Genomic DNA, 25,877 nt, shown 5'->3' with positions numbered 1-25,877 from the left:
CCGTACGGAGTCAATGTACGGGGACACAGGTTAGTTGAGGTAATATGTTCATGTAGGCAGCATTATTAAAGTGACTATGCATAGATGATAACAACAGAGTATGCACTTTTATATATGTATTATAAATCATAATGAGAAAATATTTATATTCTTGATTCATGTTACAGTATTTGGATAAAATATGTATTACTTTATTTATCAAATATTGATTTTGTCAACCATTTTACAATACATTTCTCCAGAAATTATAGACGTATGAACCACATGTTTTCCAGCAAATCGTTTTTTCCCATGGACTAAAGATTCCCCGAAGTCACCCATGAGATGCAACAAATGGTTAAATACACCAAGGGCGGAGTCTAGTATAGTTTCCATGGCGCTGATATACAATCCGAAGTCAAGCTGATTTCCATATACAAACCTGTAGGCTACAATGTTTTTTCTCTCTGCTGTTGAATGAATTGGATACATTTCGGACTGTCTGCCTSGTTTTAAGGAAAGTAAAAATGTTGTCCCAAAAATCATATATTTTCTGAAGTTGAATAGAACTGTTTTGGGTGGACTCCATTTAAACCTTTACACTTTATTGTAAAAACGCCTCAAAAACGTGTTTGTCTCTTTAATGTATGAGAGAATAATGTATATTGTAACATGTTAATGTACCATTAATTCGAATGATATCTTAAAACGAAGTCAACTTAAGCAGTCGTCGTACTTATCAAGCATAGTGTGCCACTGCCAAGTTGAAGTTGCTGACACGTCTCATGTCAATTTTTTAGGGAGCAATTACGTGCATATGTGGTAAGATTATTCATTTGGTAATGCTTTACAGGTGGATATGAGGGGTTACCTGAAAACAACGGGGTGGGTATTTAAACTCCAGGCCGAAACCACTACAGTAGGAACACATAGGGATTGCGATTTATGTTTACAGGTAAGGTCATGATGCTGCATCCACAAACTGCAAATTTATGTCTGTACAAAAAGATAAAATGCAAACAATGCTATTATTTTCTTTTAATATAACGATAATATAATTTAATATAACGATAGGCTACCGGTACACACACCTATCAGCCAAAACTAGATTGATTGTGGTAAAGTCGTCTGTATTGATGATGGTAATAATACTAATAATACTAATAGTAATCTGTATTGAAGAATATAGAACTGAGCAATACAGTAAATATGTCCTTATCTTGGTATTGGAATATGTGTGCTGGCTTTATCAATATTTAAATGTGATCTTCTGTACAGAGTTACTATTATATTGACTGCTTTATGCTCATAATTGACAGAATGGAGGAGTTGAGGAGCATCACGCCCTGATCGAATGGAGCAAATCAGAGCCATGCTTTGTGCTGAGTGACCTGAACTCTGCCCATGGTACATATGTCAACGACTGTCGTATCCACAATGCAGCTGTGCGTCTAACCCCAGGAGATGAACTGCACTTTGGCTATGGAGGCTCCACCTACCAGCTAGCTGTGGAAAGCCCATCTATGGTATGATTTATGTAGTCTGTAGTGCATATTTTTTTACATTTTATTTCACCTCTATTTAACCAAGTAGGCCAGTTGAGAACAAGTTCAAATGTACAACTGCGACCTGGCATATAGGCCATACTGTCTTATCTACCAGATATCTCCCAATGCAGCAGTAAGAAGTTATCCACTCTTTGCTTGCTTTAACCCTCCTGCTGTGTTCTGGTCGAATTGGACCAATTTACAAGTTTTCTCTCTGAAAAATGTAGTTAATTTAATCTGATTGTCGTAAGGTTCCATGACTTTGTCCACACAAAATACATTTGGATGATTTTCATTAAATTTTGCGTGTTTCATTTAACTTTGGTACACCTGTGGTGTTCCCGGTCAAAAATGACCGGTCATTAGAAATGAATGAGACTACAATTAGTGTATACAATTGAGTTCAGGCACATGCCCATTCATCAGATGGACACACTTCCTCTCCCAGACCCCCACATGTATCTGTGTTTGAACACACACACACACACACACACACCTCACTCCCCTTTTTGGCTTCCATCGCAACCCCCATGGGAACCTTTCCCCAATAGAATCTTTCCCCCACAGGAACCACACTTGTTGGCATTCTCACAAACAATCGCAACATTGTTTCAATAATATATAGAACTTTTCTCGCAACTCTGGTATATAAAGTTTTTTTGAGGCCTCGTTCACAATTCATTCTGTGGCAGCACAATGGCCAAACGATATACTGTATGTGAGGCTCTTGATCATATCTTTGATCGTGACACTGGTGAGAAGGAGAGAGTCCTTATTAAACTTTGACACAAAGTAGTCTGTGATAAATAGCACAATATGTTTCATCTGAGCATTTGTTATAGTCAAAATAGTCCATACATTATGCTTTTATTACTCAAAAACGAGTTGTATGAGCTCAGGTCAATGAAGCCTACAGGTCATAAATAGCAAATAATAATGTTCACAAGAACTTAAGTTGATAAAAAGATCTAACACAACATTATGTGATAATATATGTATTATTATGGATTTATAATCAGCAATAATGGGGTGGTCATTTTGGACCGGGAACACAGAATTAATTTACATGAAACGAACACAACAGGAGGGAACCTATCACTATTCCCTATATATTTGGTCAGTGGTGTTAATCTGTTGTTAAGCTGCATGGCCTCATTGGTGTTGAGGTGTTATATGTGCCTCTATGTATCTCTCTATTTCTCTCCAGCTCCCCTGCCCTCCCAAGAGCATCTGGACAGCCAGTCAGAACTCCCTGCAGCTGATAGAGGAGCCCCCCATTGCCCAGTCTCCCTCCTCCCCCTCCTCCCAGCTCCCTCTCCTACCTGGCAATACTTCTGCCCCTGTTGCGTGGGTATGGGGGCGATCATCTGTCACCCCTCATCCCCCTAGCCGSGCTCGACCAGCCAGTGCTGGGACCAAACGGACTGGGCAGAGCATCCCCTCTGAACAACAAGGGACAACCTCACGCAGACCAGGTGGCTGAATTATACTGTGTCTCACTGTGCACACAACGTACATGCCATGTTAGCTACTGTGTACTAGCTAATGTTTGCGAACAGTATGCCTTATTGAACGAGCCTCAGTTTACATTCGAGTTGGTTTCAATAGGTGAAGGTGTGTGTAAATGCATCACTTGTACATGAGACTCTTGGTTTTTGCAGGAAGTTGGACTGGACACACAGGAAGCGGGCCCCCTCAGAGAACCGGAGCAGTGGCATCTGAAAGCTCTCAGACCATGCAGCACCTCTTACAGGAGAAGGTGGGCATCTGTCTGGTTAGTGGTCTTGTTGGTGGTATTGTGGTGGTCTTGTGATTGTGTAGCCGCTATATAAAATACCAATGTGGAAGTGCACCCAAGCCTTTGTTCCCCCAGTGAAAATAGAAATGTGTCTCTGCTTTACATTTATCCAGTMCTTTCCCTGTTTGCCTTGTACAGCCAAAAATGTTGAATAACTCTCCAAACAGAATACTAACAAAATAACATGTTATTTGTCACATGCTTTGTAAACAAGAAGTGTAGACTATCAGTAAAATGCAGAGAGGAAAATGGAAATATGGAAAAATGGAAAAATACACAATGAGTAACGACAACTTGGCCATATACACAGGTCAATGTGCTGGGGTCGAGTCGATGTGTTGTGGTACGAGGTAATTGAAGTAGATATGTACATATAGATAGGGGTAAAGTGACTAGGCAACAGGATAGATAATAAGCAGCTGCAGCAGTGTATGTGATGAGTAAAAATAGTTAGTGCAAATGGGGAGGGGGTGTGGGTGTCAATGCAGATAATCCAGGTAGCGATTTGGTTAACTATTTAGCAGATTTGTGGCTTGAGGGTAGAAGCTGTTCAGGGTCCTGTTGGTTCCAGACTTGGTGCATCTTTATCACTTGCCGTACTGTAGCAGAGAGAACAGTCTATGACTTTGGTGGCTGGAGTCTTTGAACATTTTTAGGGCCTTCCTCTGACACCGCCTGGTATAGAGGTCCAGGATGGCAGGGAGCTCAGCCCCAGTGATGTACTGGGGTGGATGCACTACCCTCTGTAACGTAGTTGCTATACCAAGCGGTGATGTAGCCAGTCAAGATGCTCGCAATGGTGCAGCTGTAGAACTTTTTGAGGATCTGAGGGCCCATGACAAATCTTTGCAGCCTCCTGAGGGGGAGGTGTTGTCATGCCTTCTTCACGACTGTTGGTGTGTGTGGACCATGTTAATTCCTTAGCGATGTGGACACTGAGAAACTTCAAGCGCTTGACCCACTCTACTACAGCCATGTCGATGTGGATGGGGGCATGCTCAGCCCTCCTTTTCCTGTAGTCCACGATCAGCTACTTTGTCTTGCTGACGTTGAGGGAAAGGTTGTTGTCCTAACACCACACAGCCAGGTCAMTGGCCTCAACCCTGTAGGCTGGTGTTCTGTTACCTACCCTTACCACCAGTGCAGGATCTAGTTGCAGAGGGAGGTGTTCAATCCCAGGGTSCTGAGCTTAGTGATAAGCTTTGAAGGCACTATGGTGTAGTCATTCTCACATAGGTGTTCCTCTTATCCAGGTGGGAGAGGGCAGTGTGGAGTGCAGTAGAGATTGCGTCATCTGTGGATCTGTTGGGGCGGTATGCAAATTGGAGTGGGCCCAGGGTGTCTGGGATGATGGTGTTGATGTGAGCCATGACCAGCCTTTCAAAACATTTCATGGCTACAGATGTGTCCTACGAGGCGATAGTCATTTAGACAGGTTGCCTTGGCGTTTTTGGGAACAGGGACTATGGTGGTCAGTTTGAAACATGTAGCTACAACAGAGAAGGTCAGGGAGAGGTAAAAATGTCAGTGAAGACACTTGCCAGCTGATCAGCGCATGCCCTGAGTACACGTCCTGGTAATCCATCTGACCCRCTAACCTGTTTTATAAATATGTATATACATTTTTTTAGGGGGTAGATCAGCTTTAATATTGCCGATAGATTGTGGCTTCTATCAATGTAATTGTCTGCATCATTTCCAAAACCCAATATATATTTTTTATAAATATATATTTTATTTTAAATATATATATTTGTAACATATTTTCCTTTTTTATTATTATCCCGTAACCGTACCACCCCTGCCCTAATTGGAGTAAACTAATGAACAACAATACTTAGGCTTCTACTTCCAGCTAACATGTTTAAATGTCTTACTCACATTGGCTACGGAGAGCGAGATCACACAGTCTTCCTGAACAGCTGGTGCCCTCATGCATGGTTCAGTGTTGCTTGCTTTCGAACTGAGCATAGAAGGCATTTAGCTCATCTGGTAGGCTAGCGTCACTGGGCAGCTCACGGCTGGGTTTCCCTTTGTAATCTGTGATAGTTTGCAAGCCCTGCCACATCTGACAGGCGTAGTAGGATTCAATCTTAGTCCTGTATTGGTGCTTTGCCTGTTTAATGGCTCGTCGGAGGTTGTAGAGGGATTTCTTGTAAATATCCAGATTAGTGTTCCACTCCTTGAAAGCGGCAACTCTAGCCTTTAGCTTATTAGATTTTTTATTTGTTTATGGATCCCCATTAGCTTTTGCAGAAGCAGCAGCTACTCTTCCTGGGGTCCACAAAAAATGACAAGTACCAAAACACTGATACACTGATAGACAAGGAAAGTCACACATATTTAAAAATACAACGATATACTGTACAAACAATGCAACTAAAAAAGAATACAAACAATTCATCTAAAAAATGGTGTGTGAGTTTGTGTGTGCATTAACAGACCCCGCCGTTCCATGAGTTGTTTTTTAATCCGCTTTTTAAAGGGTAATTTTGCTGTTGGCTTGAGTAATTGGAGATGGAAGGGAGTTCCATAATATTATTGCTCTGTATAAAACTGTGTTGCCGTGAATTCATTTTGGACTTGGGGACTGTGAAGAGACCCCTGATGGCATTTCTTGTGGGGTGTCTGAGCTAAATGTTATTTGATATATGAGAGAGATCGAATGAGAATGGCAAGAATCGTGCAATAAGCAGGCCACAAACAGACAAATAACGGCACAGTACAGCAGTGGTGTGCCGAACGGCCTCTCGGAACGCACAACTCATCGATTCTTATCACGGATGGGCTAATGCAGCAGACGACCACATTGGGTTCCACTCATATCAGCTAAAAACAAATGGCTCCAGTGGGCATGCAATCACCAACATTGGACAATTGAGGAATGGAAAAGCATTGCCTGGTCTGAAGAATCCCGGACGCTGTTGCAACATGCTGATGGCAGAGTCAGAATTTGGCATAAGCAGCATGAGTCCATGGACCCATCCTGCCTGGTTGCGGTCAGTGGTGGAAAAAGTAACCAATGGTCATACTTGAGTAAAAGTAAAGATAACTTAAAAGAAAATGACTCAAGTAAAAGTGAAAGTCACCCAGCAAAATACTACATGAGTAAAAGTCTAAAAGGATTTTGTTTTAAATATACTTAAGTATCAAAAGTAAATGTAATCACTAAAATATACTTAAGTATCAAAAGTAAAAGTAAAATATTTCAAATTCCTTATATTAAGCAACCCAGACTGCATGATTTTCTTGTTTAAAAAAAAAATATTATGGATAGCCAGGGGCACAGTTCAACAGTCAGACATAATTTACAAACTAAGCATTTGTGTTTAGTGAGTCTGCCAGAGCCGAGGCAGTAGGGATGACCAGGGATGTTCTCTTGATAAGTGTGTGAATTAGACAATTTTCCTGTCCTGCTAAGCATTCAAAATGTAACGAGTACTTTTGGGTGTCAGGAGTAAAAAGTACATTATTTTCTTTTGGAATGTAGTGGAGTAAAAGTAAAAGTTGTCAAAAATATAAATAGTAAAGTAAAGTAAAGATACTTAAGTAGTACTTTAAAGTATTTTTACTTAAGTACTTTACACCACTGGTGGCAGTTGTGTACCATTGCCCAATCTGCAGCAACTGCATGAGGCCATTGCATCAGCATAGACCAAAATCCCTATGGAATGTTTCCGACGTCCATGCCGTGAAGAATTCAAGTTGTTCTGGAGGCAAAGGGGGGTCCAACCCAGTACTAGATGGGTGTACCTAATATTATCAATGTCCTTGTTCAGCCAAGACTCAGAGAAACATAGAATATTACAGTTCTTCATGTCCCGTTGATAGGATAGTCTCGAATGGAGTGCATCCAGTTGGTTCTCGCCAAAAGAACAGGGGAAATTGTGGTATATTTGTTGGTCGACGTAATCACGTTAGGAGGCTACCATACCTGCCTCTTTTTCGCCGCTGCTTCCTCTTTCGAGTCACGGGGATTAGTGCCTGATCTGGAGTAAGCAGAATGTCCAGAGCTGCTGACTTGTTAAAGTAGAAGTCTTCATCCAAATCGGTCATCGGAAATTATGGTGGAGACATTATGTAAAATAAAAAGTTAAGAACATACACCCAGAGCAGGTTACCCACTGGCAAATMTTTTTCTTCCCTGTGCTCTGGCTAGGAGGAGAGGCTGCTGCGGCTAGGAGACGAGATCAGCAGGCTGGCTGTGTTTGAGAGTGAGTCCCAGAGGAAGGACAGGGTGATTGCAGGGCTGAGGGACGAGATGTYAGCTCTCAGACACCAGCTGACCCAGAGCCAGCAGACCGACCAGGAGATCAAACACAGGCTGCTCAGTCTGGAGAGGGACATCAATGACAAGAGGGAGCAGATCGAAAGGATGAAGGAGCAGGTACAGTGCCTTCAGAAAGTATTCATACCCCTTGGCTTATTCCACATTTTGCTGTGTTACAGCTTGAATTCAAAATGGATTAAAAAAAGAATTTCTCACCCATCTACACACAATACCCCATAATGAAAAAGTGAAAGCATGTTTTTAGACATATTTGCAAATGTATTAAAAATTTAATACAGAAATATCTTATTTACATTCAGTATTCACACCCCTGAGTCAATGCTTTGTAGAAGCACCGATGGCAGCAATTACAGCTTTCTGGCTAAGTCTCGAAGAGCATTCCACACCTGTGTTGTGCAATGTTTTCTCATTATTCTTTTCAATATTCTTCAAGCTCTGTGAAATTGGTTGTTGATTATTGCTAGACAACCATTTTCAGGTCTTGACATATTTTCAAGTAGATTTAAGTAAAAACTGTAACTCGGCCAGTGAGGAACATTCACTGTCTTCTTGGTAAGCAACTCCAATGTAGATTTGGCCTTGTGTTTTAGGCTATTGTSCTGCTGAAGTGTGAATTAAWCTCTGGTGTCTGGTGGAAAGCAGACTGAACCAGGTTTTCCTTTAGGATTTTGCCTGTGTTTAGCTCCATTCCGTTTTTTTTTWTCCTGAAAAAATCCCCAGTCCTTAACGATTAGCATACCCATAACTGTCACGCCCTGGCCATAGAGAGGCTTTTATTCTCTATTTTGGTTAGGCCAGGATGTGACTAGGGTGGGCATTCTAGTTTCTTTATTCCTATGTTTTCTGTTTCTATGTTTTGGCCAGGTATGGTTCTCAATCAGGGACAGCTGTTTATTGTTGYCGCTGATTGGGAATCACACTTAGGCAGCCTGTTATTCCACCTTAGTTGTCGGTAGTTGTCTGTGTTAGTGGCCTGTACAGCTCTAGTCAGCTTCACRTTCGTTTTTTGTTGTTTCTTGTTTTTGTTGGCGACATTCATAATAAAARGAAATGTACGCTGACCACGCTGCACCTTGGTCCGGTCATTTCCACACTGACGACGATCGTGACAGAACTACCCACCACAAACGGACCAAGCAGCGTGGTAAGGAGGAATGGACATGGGAGGACATCCTGAATGGGAAAGGATCCTGGACGTGGGAGGAGATCCTGGCGGGAAAGGATCGCCTGCCCTGGGAGCAGGTGGAAGCAGCGAGGAAAGCGGAGGCAGCGAGAAAAAGGGCCCAGGATTACACAGGGTCACGGCTGGCACGAAAGACCGGGAGGCCACTCCCCCCCCCAAAATTTGGATTCAGACCTGAGCCAACTCCTCATGCTTATCGTAAGGAGCGTGGTACTGGTCAGGCACCGTGTTATGCGGTGGAGTGCACGGTGTCTCCAGTGCGCGTTCACAGCCCGGTGCGCTACATTCCAGCTCCCCGCATCGGCCGGGCTAGAGTGGGCATCCAGCCAGGACGGATGGTGCCGGCTCAGCGCATCTGGCCGCCAGTGCGTCTCTACCGCCCAGGATATCCTGCGCCGGCTCTGCGCACTGTGTCTCTGGTGCGTCTGCACAGCCCAGTGCGTACTGTGCCAGCGCCCCGCCTTTGCCGGGGCGAATGTAACCATCCAGCCAGGACGGGTTGTGCAGGCTCTACACTCGAGACCTCCAGTGCGCCTCCACGGCCCAGTGTATCCGGTGCCTGCTCCCAGAACCAGGCCTCCTGTATGTCTCCCCAGCCTGGTGAGTCCTGTGCCTGCTCCCAGAACCAGGCCTCCTGTATGTCTCCCCAGCCTGGTAAGCCCTGTGGCAGCTCCACGCACCAGGCTGTCCATACGTCTCCTCACTCCAGTGATGATCCATGGCACAAAGCCTCCAGTGATGATCCATGGCACGAAGCCTCCAGTGATGATCCATGGCACGAAGCCTCCAGTGATGATCCATGGCACGAAGCCTCCAGTGATGATCCATGGCANCCTCCAGTGATGATCCATGGCACGAAGCCTCCAGTGATGATCCATGGCACGAAGCCTCCAGTGATGATCCATGGCACGAAGCCTCCAGTGATGATTCATGGCACGAAGCCTGCAATAAGGATCCATGGTACGAAGCCTCCAGTATTGATCCGCGGTCCGGAGCCTGCAGCGACGGTCTCCAGTCCAGAGCCTCCAGCGACGGTTTCCAGTCCGGAGCCTCCAACGAAGGCCTCCAGTCCGGTGCCTCCATCGACGGCCTCCAGTCCRGAGCCTCCAACGACGGCCTCCAGTCCGGAGCCGCCAGTGAGGGTCCCCAGTCCGGGGCCGCCAGCGAGGGTCCCCAGTCCGGGGCCTGCAGCGAGGGTCCCCAGTCCGGGGCCTGCAGCGAGGGTCCCCAGTCCGGGGCCTGCAGCGAGGGTCCCCAGTCCGGGGCTTGCAGYGAGGGTCCCCAGTCCGGGGGCTGCAGCGAGGGTCCCCAGTCCGGGGCCTGCAGCGAGGGTCCCYAGTCCAGAGGCGCCACCAAAGTGGGGGGGAGCCAGAGGTGGAGCGGGGTCTGCGTCCCGCACCGGAGCCGCCACCGAAGTAGATGCCCACCCGGACCCTCCGCTAAAGAGTCAGGTTTTSCGGCCGGAGTCCGCACCTTTGGGAGGGGTACTGTCACGCCCTGGCCATAGAGAGGCTTTTATTCTCTATTTTGGTTAGGCCAGGGTGTGACTAGGGTGGGCATTCTAGTTTCTTTATTTCTATGTTTTCTTTTTCTATGTTTTGGCCGGGTATGGTTCTCAATCAGGGACAGCTGTCTATCGTTGTCTCTGATTGGGAATCATACTTAGGCAGCCTGTTTTTCCACCTTAGTTGTGGGTAGTTGTCTGTGTTAGTGGCCTGTATAGCCCTAGTCAGCTTCACGTTCGTTTTTGTTGGCGACATTCATAATAAAAAGAAATGTACACCCACCACGCTGCACCTTGGTCCAGTCATTTCCACCCTGACGACGATCGTGACAATAACATTATGCAGCCACCACTATGCTTGAAAATTAGTTATATGTTGTATTGGATTTGCCCCAAACATAACACTTTGTATTCAGGACAAAAGTCAATTGCTTTGCCAAATATTTTGCAGTATTACTTTAGTGCCTCGTTGCAAACAGGATGCATATTTTTTAAATATTTTTATTGTGAACAGGCTTCCTTCTTTTCACTTTGTCAATTAGGCTAGTATTGTGGAGTAACTACAATGTTGTGGATCCATCCTCAGTTTTCTCCTATCACATTAAACTCTTTCTTTCCTCTCTGGCAACTGAGTTAGGAAGGACACCTGTATCTTTGTAATTTCAACCAAACAATTCAATGTAATGATGTTGAATCAATGTGGAAAACTGATTGGATTTGAAAAAAGTAATCAACGTAAAATAGTTTCATATTGATTTACCCAACTTTTAACATAAATCCAATGACATGGTGAAACGTTTTGTTGATTTGACATTGAATTCACGTTAATTGACAACTCAACCAAATGTAAATCAAAACTAGACTAAAAATAAATGTTGTCTGTGCCCAGTGGGTCAAAGCAATGAGACTTTCACGTTTCATGTCTCAGTTGAATTTCTTTGAATTGAGATGTCTCTGAGTTGGGATGAATTTAATTAAATTAGGAAATTCCTAACTGACCCCAACCCTGCTGTTGACCTGCATTCTCTCTCTTCAGCTCTTCCACTCCCCTCTCACTGGCACTCAGTCTGGCCTCAAAGGCTAAATCAGAATGAAAAGACACACTGATACATTTTTAAGTTTTACCGTTTAAAACARGCAAACTATTCTATGCCCAAAACARTTGCGTTATGCCAGATCAATGTCCTATTTCCCACTCTCACTGGCTGCCACTTTAGACTTGAAAGTTGAAAACGTAAATACACAAAGAAAAGAAACAATGTAGTGTCTGTGTTGCCTACTTTTTGTCTAGTGTAACAAAGTTAGAGGGCACACCTCCTGTCTTTGCCATTGGTGGCTGGGTCGTTACACGAATAGAGTACATTTTGCGTCCCTTTGATAGAGGGCACACCTCCTGTCTTTGCCATTGGTGGCTGGGTCGTTACACGAATAGAGTACATTTTGCGTACCTTTGATATTTTATGTAGAAATTGTGCACCAATATTGAATATCAAAAGCCTGTTATATTAAATGTAGTGCCCTTTAATATAAACCGTATACAAAATTCAATAAATCCGATTTTTAATATGAATGAATACTTATTAAAGTTCCCCATATCTGGATAAATATGAGTTTTTCCTAATTCTAGGGAGATTTTAACCCACTTAAACCCAAGATTTCTTTGTAAAGCCCTAGTTATGTTCTTGCTTTGACAAAGTMATTTCTGAAGATKATTATTTATTGATGATTAGTTATTCATTTCTGTCTGTCCCTCATTTTAAAGTCAACCCTGTTACGTGAACCGAACTATCATTTTAATTTGGTGAAACTATTCCTTTGAAAATATTTTTTCAAACGAAACATTGAACATCAATGTTTTCATAGTGTAAACGCAGTTGAGCTGGTTCTACTCTTTTTGGCAATTTTCTGGTGTTTTGTGGTGGAAAACTGAACGTGTCGAGCATCACACGTCAACCATGTTACCATAGATAGTAAGGCTAGAAATGTTTTAACAATAAATGTAAAGAAGTGACAAGCTTGCATTCAATTGCCCCTGTTCAACACATCAAGTGTCACGCCCTGACCGTAGAGATCTTTTTATGTCTCTATTTTGGTTTGGTCAGGGTGTCATTTGGGTGGGCATTCTATGTTCATTTTCTATGTTTTGTATTTCTTTGGTTTTGGCCGGGTGTGGTTCTCAATCAAAGGCAGCTGTCTWTCGTTGTCTCTGATTGAGGACCATACTTAGGTAGCCTTTTCCCACCTGTGTTTTGTGGGTAGTTGTTTTCTGTTTTGTGTTTCTGCACCTGACAGAACTGTTTCGATTTCGTTCGTTCTCTTTGTTATTTAGTGTTCAGTTTTATTAATAAATCATGAACACTTATCACGCTGCGCTTTGGTCCACTCCTTCTTCTTCAGACGGCCGTYACAACAAGCTTCCATTCCCCCTGTCACAAGGGGATTCATGGCTGATTTAGGATGAATACCTCAACCCTGTTACTTTCWACCCTGTTACTTTAATGGCATTACTATAGCCATTTTTATACACCYTGAGATGGGAGAACATGTTCTTTATGAAGTTGAACATGTGCTCTTTGTGACAGAATGTTTAAAGGAGGTGAAATGAATAGTTTATTTTGACCAAGTTACACTACCCAAAATGTACTCTATTCGTGGAACGATCCAGTAACAGGAAGGACAATGCCGTGGAAGGCTATCTCCATTTTAACGAGAGCACCACCCAACAGTATATTCATGTCTGGATATTGGATCAGCATCACTCATTCATCAAGTGGCTAATTTGAACTAAAAATAAAAGGGAATTCAATATTAGTTCAACAAAATTGTGCATTGTACTGAATATCAACCTATTGAGTAGGCCTAAACTAACATTGTGCTTTTGGCTGCTGCGTGTCATTTTTTCATTACCTACATTCTCTCTCTTCAGTTCTTCCACCTCCTTCTCACTGACACTCAGTCTGGCYTCCAAAGCTGTGGTAACAGAAACTTTAATTGAGTTAAATCGCTCATGTTGTGATGACTTTGACTGGGACCTGAAGGCTTGTGTCAGCTMAAAAATAAATAGGATTATTGTATCAATGTCCTCTTTTTATTACCTGTGTTCTCAATATCACTTCATTCAACAGTCTAAACTATCAATATACATATTACTATTGGTATCTCTTAACAAACTTAGAAGTGCAATTTACATAAATCTTTTCTTTCACATTGATCAAAATGGGATGTTTTCTGACATTACCTCCATTTTCTCTCTCTAGGTTGTCTACTTTGTGTTTTTTGGCATTGCAATTCAGTCTTCTGTTCCACCACGAGGGCTGCCATGTTGTGCACCATGTCTCTCAGATCCTTCAGCTCAGTCTAGATGTCAGGGGTGGTGGTGGTGGTGGTCTGGCCACTCGTCTGTTTGTAGGTGGTATCTGTAGCTTCAGTCTTTCGGGCTCGCAATCTCGATCTCAATGGCACTGCTCTCGCGCCCATCGCTGTGACCATGTTGARTGATGTCCCTCTCTCTGACCCTTCCACTCTCTCCCTGAGCCCATGTCCCAGACAGACGGACAGTATCCTGGTATCTGAATTAGAGAGATTTGTGGCATTTTCTGTCGAMGTCTCACTTTAAAAATCTCTCTCTGTCTCATGGAAATAACATTCCTTTTGCAGTTTATTTTCAAACTCTGTACCCGCCGCAACACCAGACAATGTCACATGATTTTTTTTGTTTCTGGGAGTGTCTTAAAGTGCCATTCTAAAATATCTTTCCCACAATGTTATCATTGAGGTATGGAGAGTTTGTAATAGTGACTGTCTGTTTGATTATAACCTATACTTTGTTAAGATGGTAGAGCTGCAGAGGGGCTCCAGTGAGGTGTTTAGGCATTCTGTCACCGAGCGAGACCTAAAGATCTACAACCTAAGAGGTCAGATGGAGAGACTGAAGAGGGAAAGCAGCACTGCCTCAGGTTTGTGTGTGTGTGTTTGTGCTTGTGGCATGTGCATACCTGTGTGCCCATGGATTTCAGTGTCAGTCTGACTAAGTGGTGTCCATTTAGGTCTGGTAAGGAGCTTACAGAGAGACCTCAATGCGAGGGAGAAGCAGGCTCTGAAACTGGCATCTGAGGTGGACAGACTCCGGCAGGACATCCGACACAAGGACATCCAACTGGGGGCTACTGCCACCAAGGTCTCCATTGTTTTTGAGTATATTTCGCAGAATCTAGTCATATAATCAGTTCTTTCTGTCCAGATTCTTAATTTTCCTTTGACTTTAAAGTAATTAAATGTAATAACTTTTATAGACTAAAATTATTTTAAGACTTTACTATGGCTGAATGATATCCATGTCCTTTGAGAATGATTGCAGAGATGATTTAGTGTCGAAACCAGAATCTTTTGTGAGGCTCAATAACTTGAACTGAGAAATACTGTGCTGTAGCTATGCAGGTGTTGCTGTTCTATCTGCCATATTTAAGCCACAGACATTCATCTGCCTCAAGGTTTCCTGTCAACCACTTTTCCAATCAACCACTTGCCCTTTGTAGCTCATTTCWGCTTTTCTCTCTCCTCTCTCTGTCTTTCTGTCCGCCAGTTCTCCAAAATGAGCAAGAAGCACCAGGAGGAGTTACTCAACCATGAAAATGAGGTGATGACACTGAAGAAGGTAGATATCCATTTCTCTGACCATGTTTGACTCCTCAAAGTAAATAGCTAAAGAATGCATACCTCCCTGTTTCACTCCGTCTCCTCCCTACTGAACATGATCCAGATTCTCTCGTGTTATCTGCAGAGCGTTGAGAGGCTGGAGGTTACTTTGAGGGATAAGCAGAGGCTCCTGGAGCACCAAACAACAGAGAGCGACTTGCTAAAAAACAGACTGGAGAAGAAGATTGGGGTTAGAACTTCATGTCATGGTTTTATGTTAAGGGAAATTACGGCATCGTGGGGTGGAATAGGATTTTGAGGGTTCTATCTTCTAGAAGAAGCCTCTATTGTTCTATTTAGAACTCTTTTTATTAGAGTGTATAGAAATGTGATGCTTTTACAGAGGCAAATCCTAACGTGAGATTAGCGTTTCAGAGTTTCACATTCAGTATATCATGTTGATGCGTCAGTGTGAAATTTGAGTTATACATACATATCTCACGTGAGGATTTGTCCCTTTTCGAGTAACCTTGATTGTACACATACAACATATTATTGGGAGGATATGATGTCGTTAGATCTAGTGGGATAGTTTTTGTGGAATTTGAATACAGTGTAGTTCCAAAGCTCTAGGTTGACTCCTATGATGGTGTGCTCCAGGAGCAAGCTTCTGTGTTCGCGGAGTCTGAGGCAGAGAGGCACACACAACAAAAGAAGCGCAAAGCTGAGCTGGATCTGGTGCAGGCACAGGTAAGTTCAAAGAATTCTAGTGCCTCTCTAATTATAGTCCCCGATAATTACGCAAATCAATTTAAATATCTTTCCTCATAGAAATTAAAGTGTGACTTCATGAGTATGATTGACTTAAACTGAAATGGCGCAAAGTGAGGGAKTGAAATACTGTTTTTGTCTCAGATTGAGCACCTTCGTAACCAGCTGCTGATGATGTTACCCACTGAACCCTCTGACTCCACTTCCCATGATGCCTTGTCAGACCAGCAGGTTACTGGGACCTCTTCGTTGACAGTATAGAAAAGAGATAAATAACATAAAAGTATATCAATGTCCCAGAGAGCTCCGTATTGTGAAGGTTTGCAGGGTTAGAGTACATTTCAATTCAGTCAAGGAAGTAAACTGGAATTCCAATTCCATTTTTTTCTCATTGAAAAGCATTGGGTTGGGCCATGATGGTTTGTGATGACCAAAAACATGGGGAAACAGATCCGCAATTTACTTGGGGTGTTAAACAGCTATGCTAGCCAAAGGAATGTGGTCATCCATAATTTAACCACTGCCTGTGATCTTTGCTCCTTGTAGGTATTAGAGCAGGTGGCAGAGCTGCTAGGAGAGAGAGAGAGCCTGATGAGTAAAATAGAGGAGCTGGAAGGACAACTGAAGGAGCTCATGACTGAACAGGAGGGGGCAGCAGAGGACACAGAGAGACTGAAGAGTAGGCTGGAGACCTGTCAGGTATTCACTCCCTCACATTTGAATAGTCCTACACTTGGATATACTGTCATACAGTGTGTATCTGTCAATTATAAGATGCTCAAATCCAAAGTGGCTTACAAATTAGGGTAAATGCAATACATAACCTAAAATGTGACTCAAATCAACTCTCAACCAGACAATCAAGAAACTTGTCTGTCTCAAGTGTTCCCCAAGCAAATTGAAATGCTGCTTTGATACTGTCACCCAAACATCCTAAATAGCACACACACACACACACACACACACACACACACACTTGACCAAACAAGATACAGCTGGTATGTCTATTGTCCACTCACTCAGAGTCAATTACAGGAGGCATGCTCGGCAAATGCACTGGAGAAGGCCATGACCTCACTACAGGAGGAGAGTGTGTCTCCAGCTCTGGCCTGGGTCAAGGCTTCAGTCCTCTCCATAATGGCTACCCAGCTCCCACTGCTTCAGAGTGCCACCCAGGCACTACTGGAAGCTGGGATAGATGCTTCACATCCCACTGAAGGTGATTTAAATCTGGCTGTTTACATTTTGTTTAGCTGTTGTATTTGTACTTCTTTACATAGTCAATTATGTATTTATGTGGTAAAGCAGTGTTCCAGTGTTCCTGGAAAGTCGCAGGACAAGGCATGAAAAACACTGTAGTAATGGAATAATGCAAAGTCGTTTCCCTATCTTCAATTAAGAAATATTTAATAAAGGGTGCACTAACTAACACACACACACATGGGTACTAGGGGATTGGAGTACTACTATGGTCCATATATGGGTTAAAATCACAAAGGGGTCCATATGATCTAATATCCTTTTGTATCCCCATAGGAGTCCTGAGTGGCATCAGAACCCTGGTCAATGAGCATCAGGGATACAAAGTGGAGCTTCAGCGTTTGAAGGTAGGTAGAATTGGTGCCCTATCACTTTGCTCTGCACTGACTCAAAAATGTTGGTGAATGGCCTGCTCTGTAAGCCACATACACAGAACTGGAGTAGATGTTCAAATAAGAAAATGTAGTAAGAATAGACATCAGGCCCTGTATACACAAAGCATCTCAGAGCTCTGGGATCAGGATATCCCTGTATGTATAATCTTACATGTCTTCTTAAAAGGCACAACTGATCTTATATCAGCACTCCTACTCTGAGACTGTTTGAAAATAGGCCCAGAACCCTTATACAAATGGGATAATCATTGATGTATTTGTAACCCAATGGAAGATCACTGTCATTATCAATAAACTTCCAGTGAGTTTGAGTGGTAGGTTTTCCTATCTAAGGCCTCATTTTCTCATCAGTGGTTTTAATGTGATGTATAGCGAGATTGCACATATGATGTGGCTGATAGGGTTGTTTAGTTGTCATAGGGTCACTGTGTCTTTTCTGGGGTGCAGATAGACCTGGAGGAGCTCCAGGAGAGAGAAGCAAAGTCCAGAGAGCTGCAGGAGCTTCTGAGCATTACCAGAGAGGAGCTGGTGCAGCAGAGACAGCAGGTTGGCTCCCACACACACATGCATGCTTGCGGGCACTCACGCACACTTGCACACATATACACACACACTGTGCATGTGCATGACTGGGAAAATGGATTCAATAGCAATGCTTTGTTGACATCCACGAAAAGACGCACATCTGTATGTTCCCTTACTTCCATTGTAGATGACTGTGGCACAGCATGAAGAAGAGGCCAGGAAGAAGGAGTTGGAGGAGCTAAAGGGGGAGTTGGAGGCACTCAGACAAGCCCAGGTGAGGGGGCTAGGTGCTGGGATGGTTTTGACCAATTTCTCCTAGTCCAGGTCCTTCGAGAACACTGTGGATGCTGGTTCCATCAGTCTGTTTGTTTTGTAATTCAGTGTGTTATTAAACTGTCAAAGGATTCACCCTTAAAGCAGTCAAGTAACACAACAACTAGCCGGTGATAAAGCTACATAAAGATGCATCTACAAGGAGAACACCTGAAACTGATAACTAGCATACACAGTGGTCCACCAGGAAACAGACGTTACAATCCACCGACTCTACGTGTTTCTCTCGCTTCCCAGACTAAACTGCAGCAGGAGGCACAGACCCAGGAGGCCGAGTGGTGCACCAGGCTGGAGGAGGCGGGCAGGAGGGAGGAGGAGTGGCAGGATAAGATGAAGGAGATCTTGGAGGAGGAGAAGGAGCGCTACAGGGTCTGGGAGGCCGAGTACAGGGAGCAGGTGCGGCAGCACGCACACACCATCGTGGCCCTGGAGCAGCGCTGGGTCCAGAGCAGACAGAGAGCCCAGGAGGTGGAGAGGGAAGCGCTGATTGGACAGCTGAGAGGTGAGGGGGGTGGGGGGGGGGGGATTGGACTGTCTGGCTGTCTGGCGTTCTGGCCGTCTGGTTGGTCTTGTTCTTCTAGAGAACCCTAGAAGCCTGGGGGGGGGGGGGGATTGGCATCTGGATACAGGGCATCTCTGTGCTTTAACAACAAATAATTGGGCAACTTTTGCACCAAAAAATGTCTGAGTGAGGGAAATGCTGTAAATTAAGAGGACTGTATTTTGAAAGATGAGACGTTGAGGATTATAATAAATACCTTTTTATGTCCTACAAGCAAGCCAAACACCCGTGTCCAAATGTGCACTTCACATTTCCATATCATAAAACTCATGTCAGATACAGTGTCAACGTTTATGATCACTATGTTTTGATGTACAGTTACAAGATGACATGGCCTCATACCCTGGGTTGTTCTGAACAGAATGAGCCTATTGTTGTGTATTGTAAAGAAAATGTGCCACTGAACACACACGAATGCACGCATGAATCCTTTCTATGCGCACCAAAATTAAGATCTGTTTCTCTGAATTGCCCTGTGAAAGTCTAGCACTGTAAGATCGTATTGTATAACTTAGCTAGGGATGTTGACAATAGAACAAGCTTGATGCCCACCTGACGCAGACTGAGATTTATAATGGTCTGTTTTAGGATTGTGTAAACAACAACAGTAATTGTGTGATGGCAGGGTTGTGTTCCAAATGAAACAACTACCAGTGTACTGATATTTCAGACTCTTCTATGAGTCATAAAAGTGCATTGAAATTGCTTAGGAACTGTGCACACTTTGGAGAGGTGTGTGGCCACTTGGAGACGCCAGTTAGTCCTCTCACTCAAACCCATAGTAGTTTCTTTGTCTTACGTTGCACCGACCCCACATTTTCCAGAAATACTCGTATCATGTTACTGAATGTATCCAGAGTATTTTCAGATTTCGTTATCAACAAATGCGGCGTAAAGTGCAGTAAGTGTAAAATGCACATAAAATCACCAGTGTAATGTTTGTATTCAGTCGAGTTAGGTGAATTGTTGTGTCCTCACCTTTTGGTCTAATAATTTCCCCATAATCTCCTAACTGTTCCCTTTCAATTGCTACCATGGTTATGCATATGCTTTTCATATTTCTTCTGAAAGAAACATTTCAATTTAGCCCAATCCATATACAGTGCCTTCAGAAAGTATTCACACCCCTTGACATTTCCACATTTTTTTGTGTTACAGCTAAGATTTTGTGTCACTGACCTACACAATACCCCATAGTGTCAAAGTGGAATTATGTTTTTAGAAATGTTTACAAATTAATAAAAATGTAAAGCTAATAACTATTCAACCACTTTATTTTGGCAAGCCTAAATAAGTTCAGGAGTAAAAGCGTGCTTAACAAGTCACGTTATAAGTTACATGGACTCACTCTGTGTGCAATAATAGTGTTAAATATGATTTTTGTTATTATACAAAAATTATGCAGATATTGAATGTTTCTTTGAGCATGGTGAAGTTATTAATTACACTTTGGATGGTGTATCAATACACCCAGTCACTACAAAGATGCAGGCGTCCTTCCTAACTAAGTTGCCATAGAGGAAGGAAGCCACTCAGGGATTTCACCATGAGGCCAGTGGTGACTTTAAAACAGTTACAGAGTTTAATGGCTGTGATAGGAGAAAACTGTTACTCCACAATTCTTAGCTAAATCACAGAGTGAAAAGAAGGAAGCCTGTACAGAATAAAACATTTTCCAAAACATGCATCCTGTTTGCACGAAAGCACTGAAGTAAAACTGCAAAAAATGTGGCAAAAAAATGAACTTCATGTCCTGAATACAAAGTGTTATGTTTGGGGCAAATCCAACACAACACATCACTGAGTACCACTCTTCATATTTTCAACCATTGTGGTGGYTGCATCATGTTATGGTTATGCTTGTCATCGGCAAGGACTAGGGAGTTTTTAGGGATAAAAAKAAATGGAATAGAGCTAAGCAACAGGCAAAATCCTATAGGAAACCTGGTTCAGTCTGCTTTCCCTCAGACACTGGGATACAAATTCATCTTTCAGTAGGACAWTAACCTTAAACACAAGACCAAATATACACTGAATATACAAAGAATAAGGTGCAAATATTTTACAATCCAGGTGTGCAAAGCTCTTAGAGACTTACCCAGGAAGACTCACAGCTGTAATCGCTACCAAACATGCTTCTACAAAGTATTGTAGGRAGGTGAATACTTATGTACATTTCTGTATTTAATTTTCAATAAATTTGCTACAATTTCTAAAAACATTTGTTCTCTCTGTCGTTATGGTTTATTGTGTGTAGATGGGTGAGAAAATAATACATTGAATCAAATTTGAATTCAGGCTGTAACATAACAAAATGTGGAATAAGTCAAGTGGTATGAATACTTTCTGAAGGTACTGTTGGTCAGTTCCCACAAGTCTAAATTAAACASCACTGGACACAGTAGTTTGCTTAATGCAAGGTAGTGCCATTTTATGTCACTAGATGACAGTCACGTGTAATGCAASACTAAGAGCAATGCTAGAAGCACATATTTTCCTCAATTACATTACACTTTGTAGTCAAATGCCAGAGAGTGTATTATCAACGCATAGTTAAACTTGGTGTTACTGGGTGTGAAATAAACTCAGTAACACTTTACTTATTCAAAATTCAATGCAAATGACTTTTAATTCCTGGGAGGGAGCTTCATGTGTGGTGACGAATTGGTACATACAAGACACAAACAGTGGTGTGTATTCATGGGTGCCAAGGGAAGCCAGACTTCCCCAAATATTTGACCAATAATTTTTTTAAATWATAATTTATCTTTTGTCTCTGTGTTTAATAATTTTCCTTCAATTAATGTATCTCACTGGAAAGCATCCAAGCGAGCGAAACAGTGCCCCTCTGTCTCTGTATGTGTAGACCATCTATCTGATTCTGTCTGGTCCAAAAAAGCATTACATTGTTGCTGCCCGTAGCATTGAATGCAGGGGAAGTCAGCGAGCATTTGGCCAATCAGCGTTGAGCTAAACTGAGTGAGCTCAAGTGTGAAGGGTCCTAGCACACCAAAAAAAAGTGTCAATGGAAGCCAGTTTGGATTTGTCTTCACTCCTATCAAATCACATTGAGAGCATGTGTCACTGACAGAAACAACTTGAATTGTTGCATCTCGTTGTGTTGTTGTCCTCCGTTGGCTAGCTAGCTAGCAAAAATTGTCCCTTTCCTAAATTAAATGGATGGAGATAGGGATTTGGACTTAATTCTCTGTACTGGCCAATGATTATAACAGTGATTCTGATCCAACCATTAATTCATACATTGTGCCCCTGGCCTGAGAGGATGGACATTCAATATGTAACTAGATGTACAGTAGAAGGCTAATGTTGCCCATGAAAGGAAGGATCGTATCCTTCTTTTCAATTTTCGCCTATAATGACATACCCAAATCTAACTGCCTGTAGCTCAGGACCTGAAGCAAGGATATGCATATTCTTGATACCATTTGAAAGGAAACACTTTGAAGTTTGTGAAAATGTGAAATTAATGTAGGAGAATTTAACACATTAGATCTGGTAAAAGATAATACAAAGAAAAAACGAGTTTTTTCTCTTAAAAAAAAAAAAATCTTTGAAATGCAAGAGAAAGGCCAAAATGTTATATCCCAGGTTAGGCACAATTTAGATTTTGGCCACTAGATAGCAGCAGTGTATGTGCACAGTTTTAGACTGATTCAATGAACCACTGAATTTCTGTTCAAAATGTTGTATCAAGACTGCCCAAATGTGCCTAATTGGTTTATTAATACATTTTCAAGTTCATAACTGTGCACTCTCCTCAGACAATAATAGCATGGTATTATTTCACTGTAACAGCTACTGTAAATTGGACAATGCAGTTAGATTAACAAGAATTTAAGCTTTCTGCCCATATCAGATATGTCTATGTCCTGGGAAATGTTCTTGTTACTTACAACCTCATGCTAATCACATTAGCCAACGTTAGCTCAACCGTCCCGCGGGGGGAACCGATCCCGTAGAGGTTTAAGCTATTTTTAGCCAGGTAGCCTAGGACAACAAAAAAGAGAAATAGACCGTTTCGTCAACATTAAAGAGAGGAGGAAGACATTGGTGCGTCAACACAGACACACAGAAATCAGAACCATCGACAGCCACATCCTATTTAGTTTAAGTTGATTGGACTAAATTGTTTTGGTATCTTTTAGTTGCCACTGTACTAGAATAAGCATAGGTGATTTGATAATGTTGAAATATTGAAGTTGAAATGGTGCTGGAATAGTGAAGGCAGCTCCTGTTTTCTTTGCTACTCGCGGTAACTCTCCGTGGTTCTAAATCAATAGTTGATTAGTGGTCCGAAGATGTCGTAGACATGAACTTGCTTGACTATGTTGTAGGTCATGTAACTGTTTGTTACATGCAATATGCTTTGTGGACTTCACCAGACAGAAGTTGCTCTCCRGTTTTTGGCACAAAACTAGAAGTTGATCTCTTCAGTTTGTATGGGTGTCAAAAGCTATTTGTTATCCCTTCTTCCTCACTCTTTTTTTGTAAATGTCACTGAGGGGTCCTGGCTTGCTCCAATGACCTTCCCACTGATTCGTATTACCCTGTTCAGTGGGTTCAGRCTTGTGTTCCCTAGAGCACCAAACCACCCTACAACATTAAAAGCTATGATGGATTCTATAAAGCAGTTATAAAATTATTGRAGGATTGATTGGTGTACATTAAACTTCCTCAATTTCTGTAGAAAGAACAGGGKTTGTTGAAATTTTGAGTGAATTTGTTCAGTGCTTCTTTTGAAGAAGAGCTTGTTGTTGATGATGATTCCTAGGTGTTTGTAGTCTTCTCCTTGTTTAATGATGTGTCCGTTAACCTCCAGCGCGGGGATGGTAGGTTGGTCTCTTCTAAAGTCAATGACCAGGTCTTTGGTTTTGGTTGCATTGAGGTGCAGGTAGTTCTGGTTACACTACAGTGAAAACCTGTCATTTCAGCCTGGAGGCGCCCCTCTGGATTGCCTGTCTATTATTACTGTGTCATCAAAGTACTTAATGAACGTAATCTCTGGGTCCGAGCTCCTACAGTCGTCTGTGTACAGGGTGAATAGCACCGGCAAGATGWTAGAGCCTTGTGGGGATCCTGTACAGGTGGTTCTGGAAGGGCTGAAGTGAACATTGAATCTGACCAGCTGGTGTCTATTTTTCAGGAAAGACCCAGAGAATCGGATACTTAAATACTTACAGGGTGCAGATATAATGCTTTATAACTTGTTTTAACCATGTATGAGCCTTTATAATGTCTTCTAACTCTCCACAGCGTTGGAGGGGAATCTGGAGAGTAGTAGGCCTGTGATGAGTACCAGTCCCCTGGAGACACATACTAAACAGGCCTCAGAGGTAGCAGCCCTGGAGGGTAATATCACTTCGCTCAGGTAAAGAGGGGGTTTTCAACTTATTAGATGGCCTCAATATTGATGAGACTAAGTAGTGGAAACATTCCCCAATAGGCACAGACTATTACTGACATTTAACTAGAGGGACCTTACCACATTTTATAGTAAATCTGATGCAATACATCAACAGTTTTGATTGTAAATCATAATGTATGCAACCTCCAAATGTTTTAATGTAAGGTTATTCACCTTAGATGCTGTCTCTGTGTATTCACACCATGGTACTTCTTGCCATCTTCCACAAAGGAGTGACGTCATCACTCAGCAAACATCCCCATGCTCACACTGTGCTTTCCTCATGAATAATGCATGAGGCCAGAAATATATGCGTGAGTCACGACTCATGCTTTTCTTATATAATGACTCTGATATATATGATCCATATAGGGATCAGTCTGTGAAACGACCCTCTTGTCTCAAACCAATCGGAGGATTACTTCTGAAGGCCCAGGCACTGATTCCTAAATGTAATCTGAGGTCTTCTTATCCCATCCCATGTGTGCCACTGCATTCCAGTTAAAGATAAGCCTATGAGAGTCCCTGGTGTCCATTTCTGAAAACACAGTATAGTACAGCTACAGTGCAGCATGTGTCTTTTAAATCTTAGATTAATGATCATGCAGACTTATTTTTTACAGCTAATTTATATTACCACAGTTATCTCTTTCAAATATGGTGATAGAAGGCCTTGTTTCAGTCTGTGTGTGTCTGTGTGTGTCTGTGTGTGTGTGTGTGTGTGTGTGTGTGTGTGTGTGGATGTGTTTAACTATACTTGTGGGGACCAGAAGTCCCTACAAGAATAGTAAACCATTTTTTTTTGACCAACTGGGGACTTTTTGTTAGTCCCCACAAGGTCAAATGCTATTTCTAGGGGTTTAGGGATAAGGTTAGAATTAGTGTTAGGTTAAGGGTTAGGAACTAGGGTTAGTTTTAGGGTTAGGATTAAGGTTAGGTTTTCAGGTTAGGGTTAGGCTACGGGTTAGGGTACGGGTTAGGGGTTAGGGACTGCGTGTGTGTGCGTGCGGGTGCATGTGCATGTGTCCGTAGTGAAGCTGTGGAATTATGAGTAAGTGGATTAATCAGGCTAAACATGGTCGAACATTCTACTGAGGAAGCCCCAGTTTGGGGTCAAAACGTGTACAGATTTACTTTTTGTTCAACCATTCCATATTTCTAGTTTGTTAACTAAAATACCCTCCTCTTGTTTTCCTTGTTCTCATCTCTCCAGGGCAGACTTGGCCCAGTCTCAGCTGGAAACATGTAGCCAGGGTGACCTCATCGTGGCTTTGAGTCGTGACCTGGCTGCAGCCAATGCCAGGATAACAGACATGACAGGTGCAATCTCACAATCTCTGTTGATCCATCCCTTCAGTATATTATGGTTTTCAAATGTATTAAAAAATAGTGGCAGTATGTAAATGAAACAATGATACAAAGAATATTGAAAGCAAGTGCTTCCACACAGGTGTGGTTCCTTAGTTAATTAAGCAATGAAGATCCCATCATGCTTAGGGTCATGTATAAAAATGCTGGGCCGGCCATTACATTGGCTACCAAGGCTATGCCCCCATAGAATGACAATGCCCCCATCCACTGGGCACAAGTGGTCACAGAATGACTTGATGAGCATAAAAACAATGTAAACCAAATGTCATGGCTGCCTCAGTCACCAGATCTCAACCCA

General features: G+C 42.5%; 1 protein-coding gene across 1 annotated transcript in view; it reads left to right on the top strand.

Moving 5' to 3' along the window:
* Positions 1–838: 838 nt before the first annotated feature.
* fhad1 (forkhead-associated (FHA) phosphopeptide binding domain 1) overlaps positions 839–25,877 on the top strand; it is a 45,057-nt gene continuing 20,018 nt past the window's right edge. Inside the window, exons 1-19 of the mRNA XM_023991863.2 lie at positions 839–934; positions 1,299–1,505; positions 2,734–2,992; positions 3,188–3,285; positions 7,484–7,711; positions 14,135–14,258; positions 14,349–14,479; positions 14,885–14,956; positions 15,083–15,187; positions 15,598–15,687; positions 15,853–15,939; positions 16,255–16,407; positions 16,744–16,927; positions 17,245–17,315; positions 17,811–17,909; positions 18,076–18,162; positions 18,459–18,723; positions 24,058–24,172; positions 25,422–25,528. Coding sequence (XP_023847631.2) covers positions 839–934; positions 1,299–1,505; positions 2,734–2,992; positions 3,188–3,285; positions 7,484–7,711; positions 14,135–14,258; positions 14,349–14,479; positions 14,885–14,956; positions 15,083–15,187; positions 15,598–15,687; positions 15,853–15,939; positions 16,255–16,407; positions 16,744–16,927; positions 17,245–17,315; positions 17,811–17,909; positions 18,076–18,162; positions 18,459–18,723; positions 24,058–24,172; positions 25,422–25,528 — 2,578 coding nt within the window. The remainder of the gene's footprint in view (positions 935–1,298; positions 1,506–2,733; positions 2,993–3,187; positions 3,286–7,483; positions 7,712–14,134; positions 14,259–14,348; positions 14,480–14,884; positions 14,957–15,082; positions 15,188–15,597; positions 15,688–15,852; positions 15,940–16,254; positions 16,408–16,743; positions 16,928–17,244; positions 17,316–17,810; positions 17,910–18,075; positions 18,163–18,458; positions 18,724–24,057; positions 24,173–25,421; positions 25,529–25,877) is intronic.

This window comes from Salvelinus sp. IW2-2015, linkage group LG7 (genome assembly GCF_002910315.2).
Source record: "Salvelinus sp. IW2-2015 linkage group LG7, ASM291031v2, whole genome shotgun sequence".
In the NCBI taxonomy this organism is placed as follows: Eukaryota; Metazoa; Chordata; class Actinopteri; order Salmoniformes; family Salmonidae; genus Salvelinus; species Salvelinus sp. IW2-2015.
This window is presented reverse-complemented; position numbering and strand designations above follow the sequence as displayed.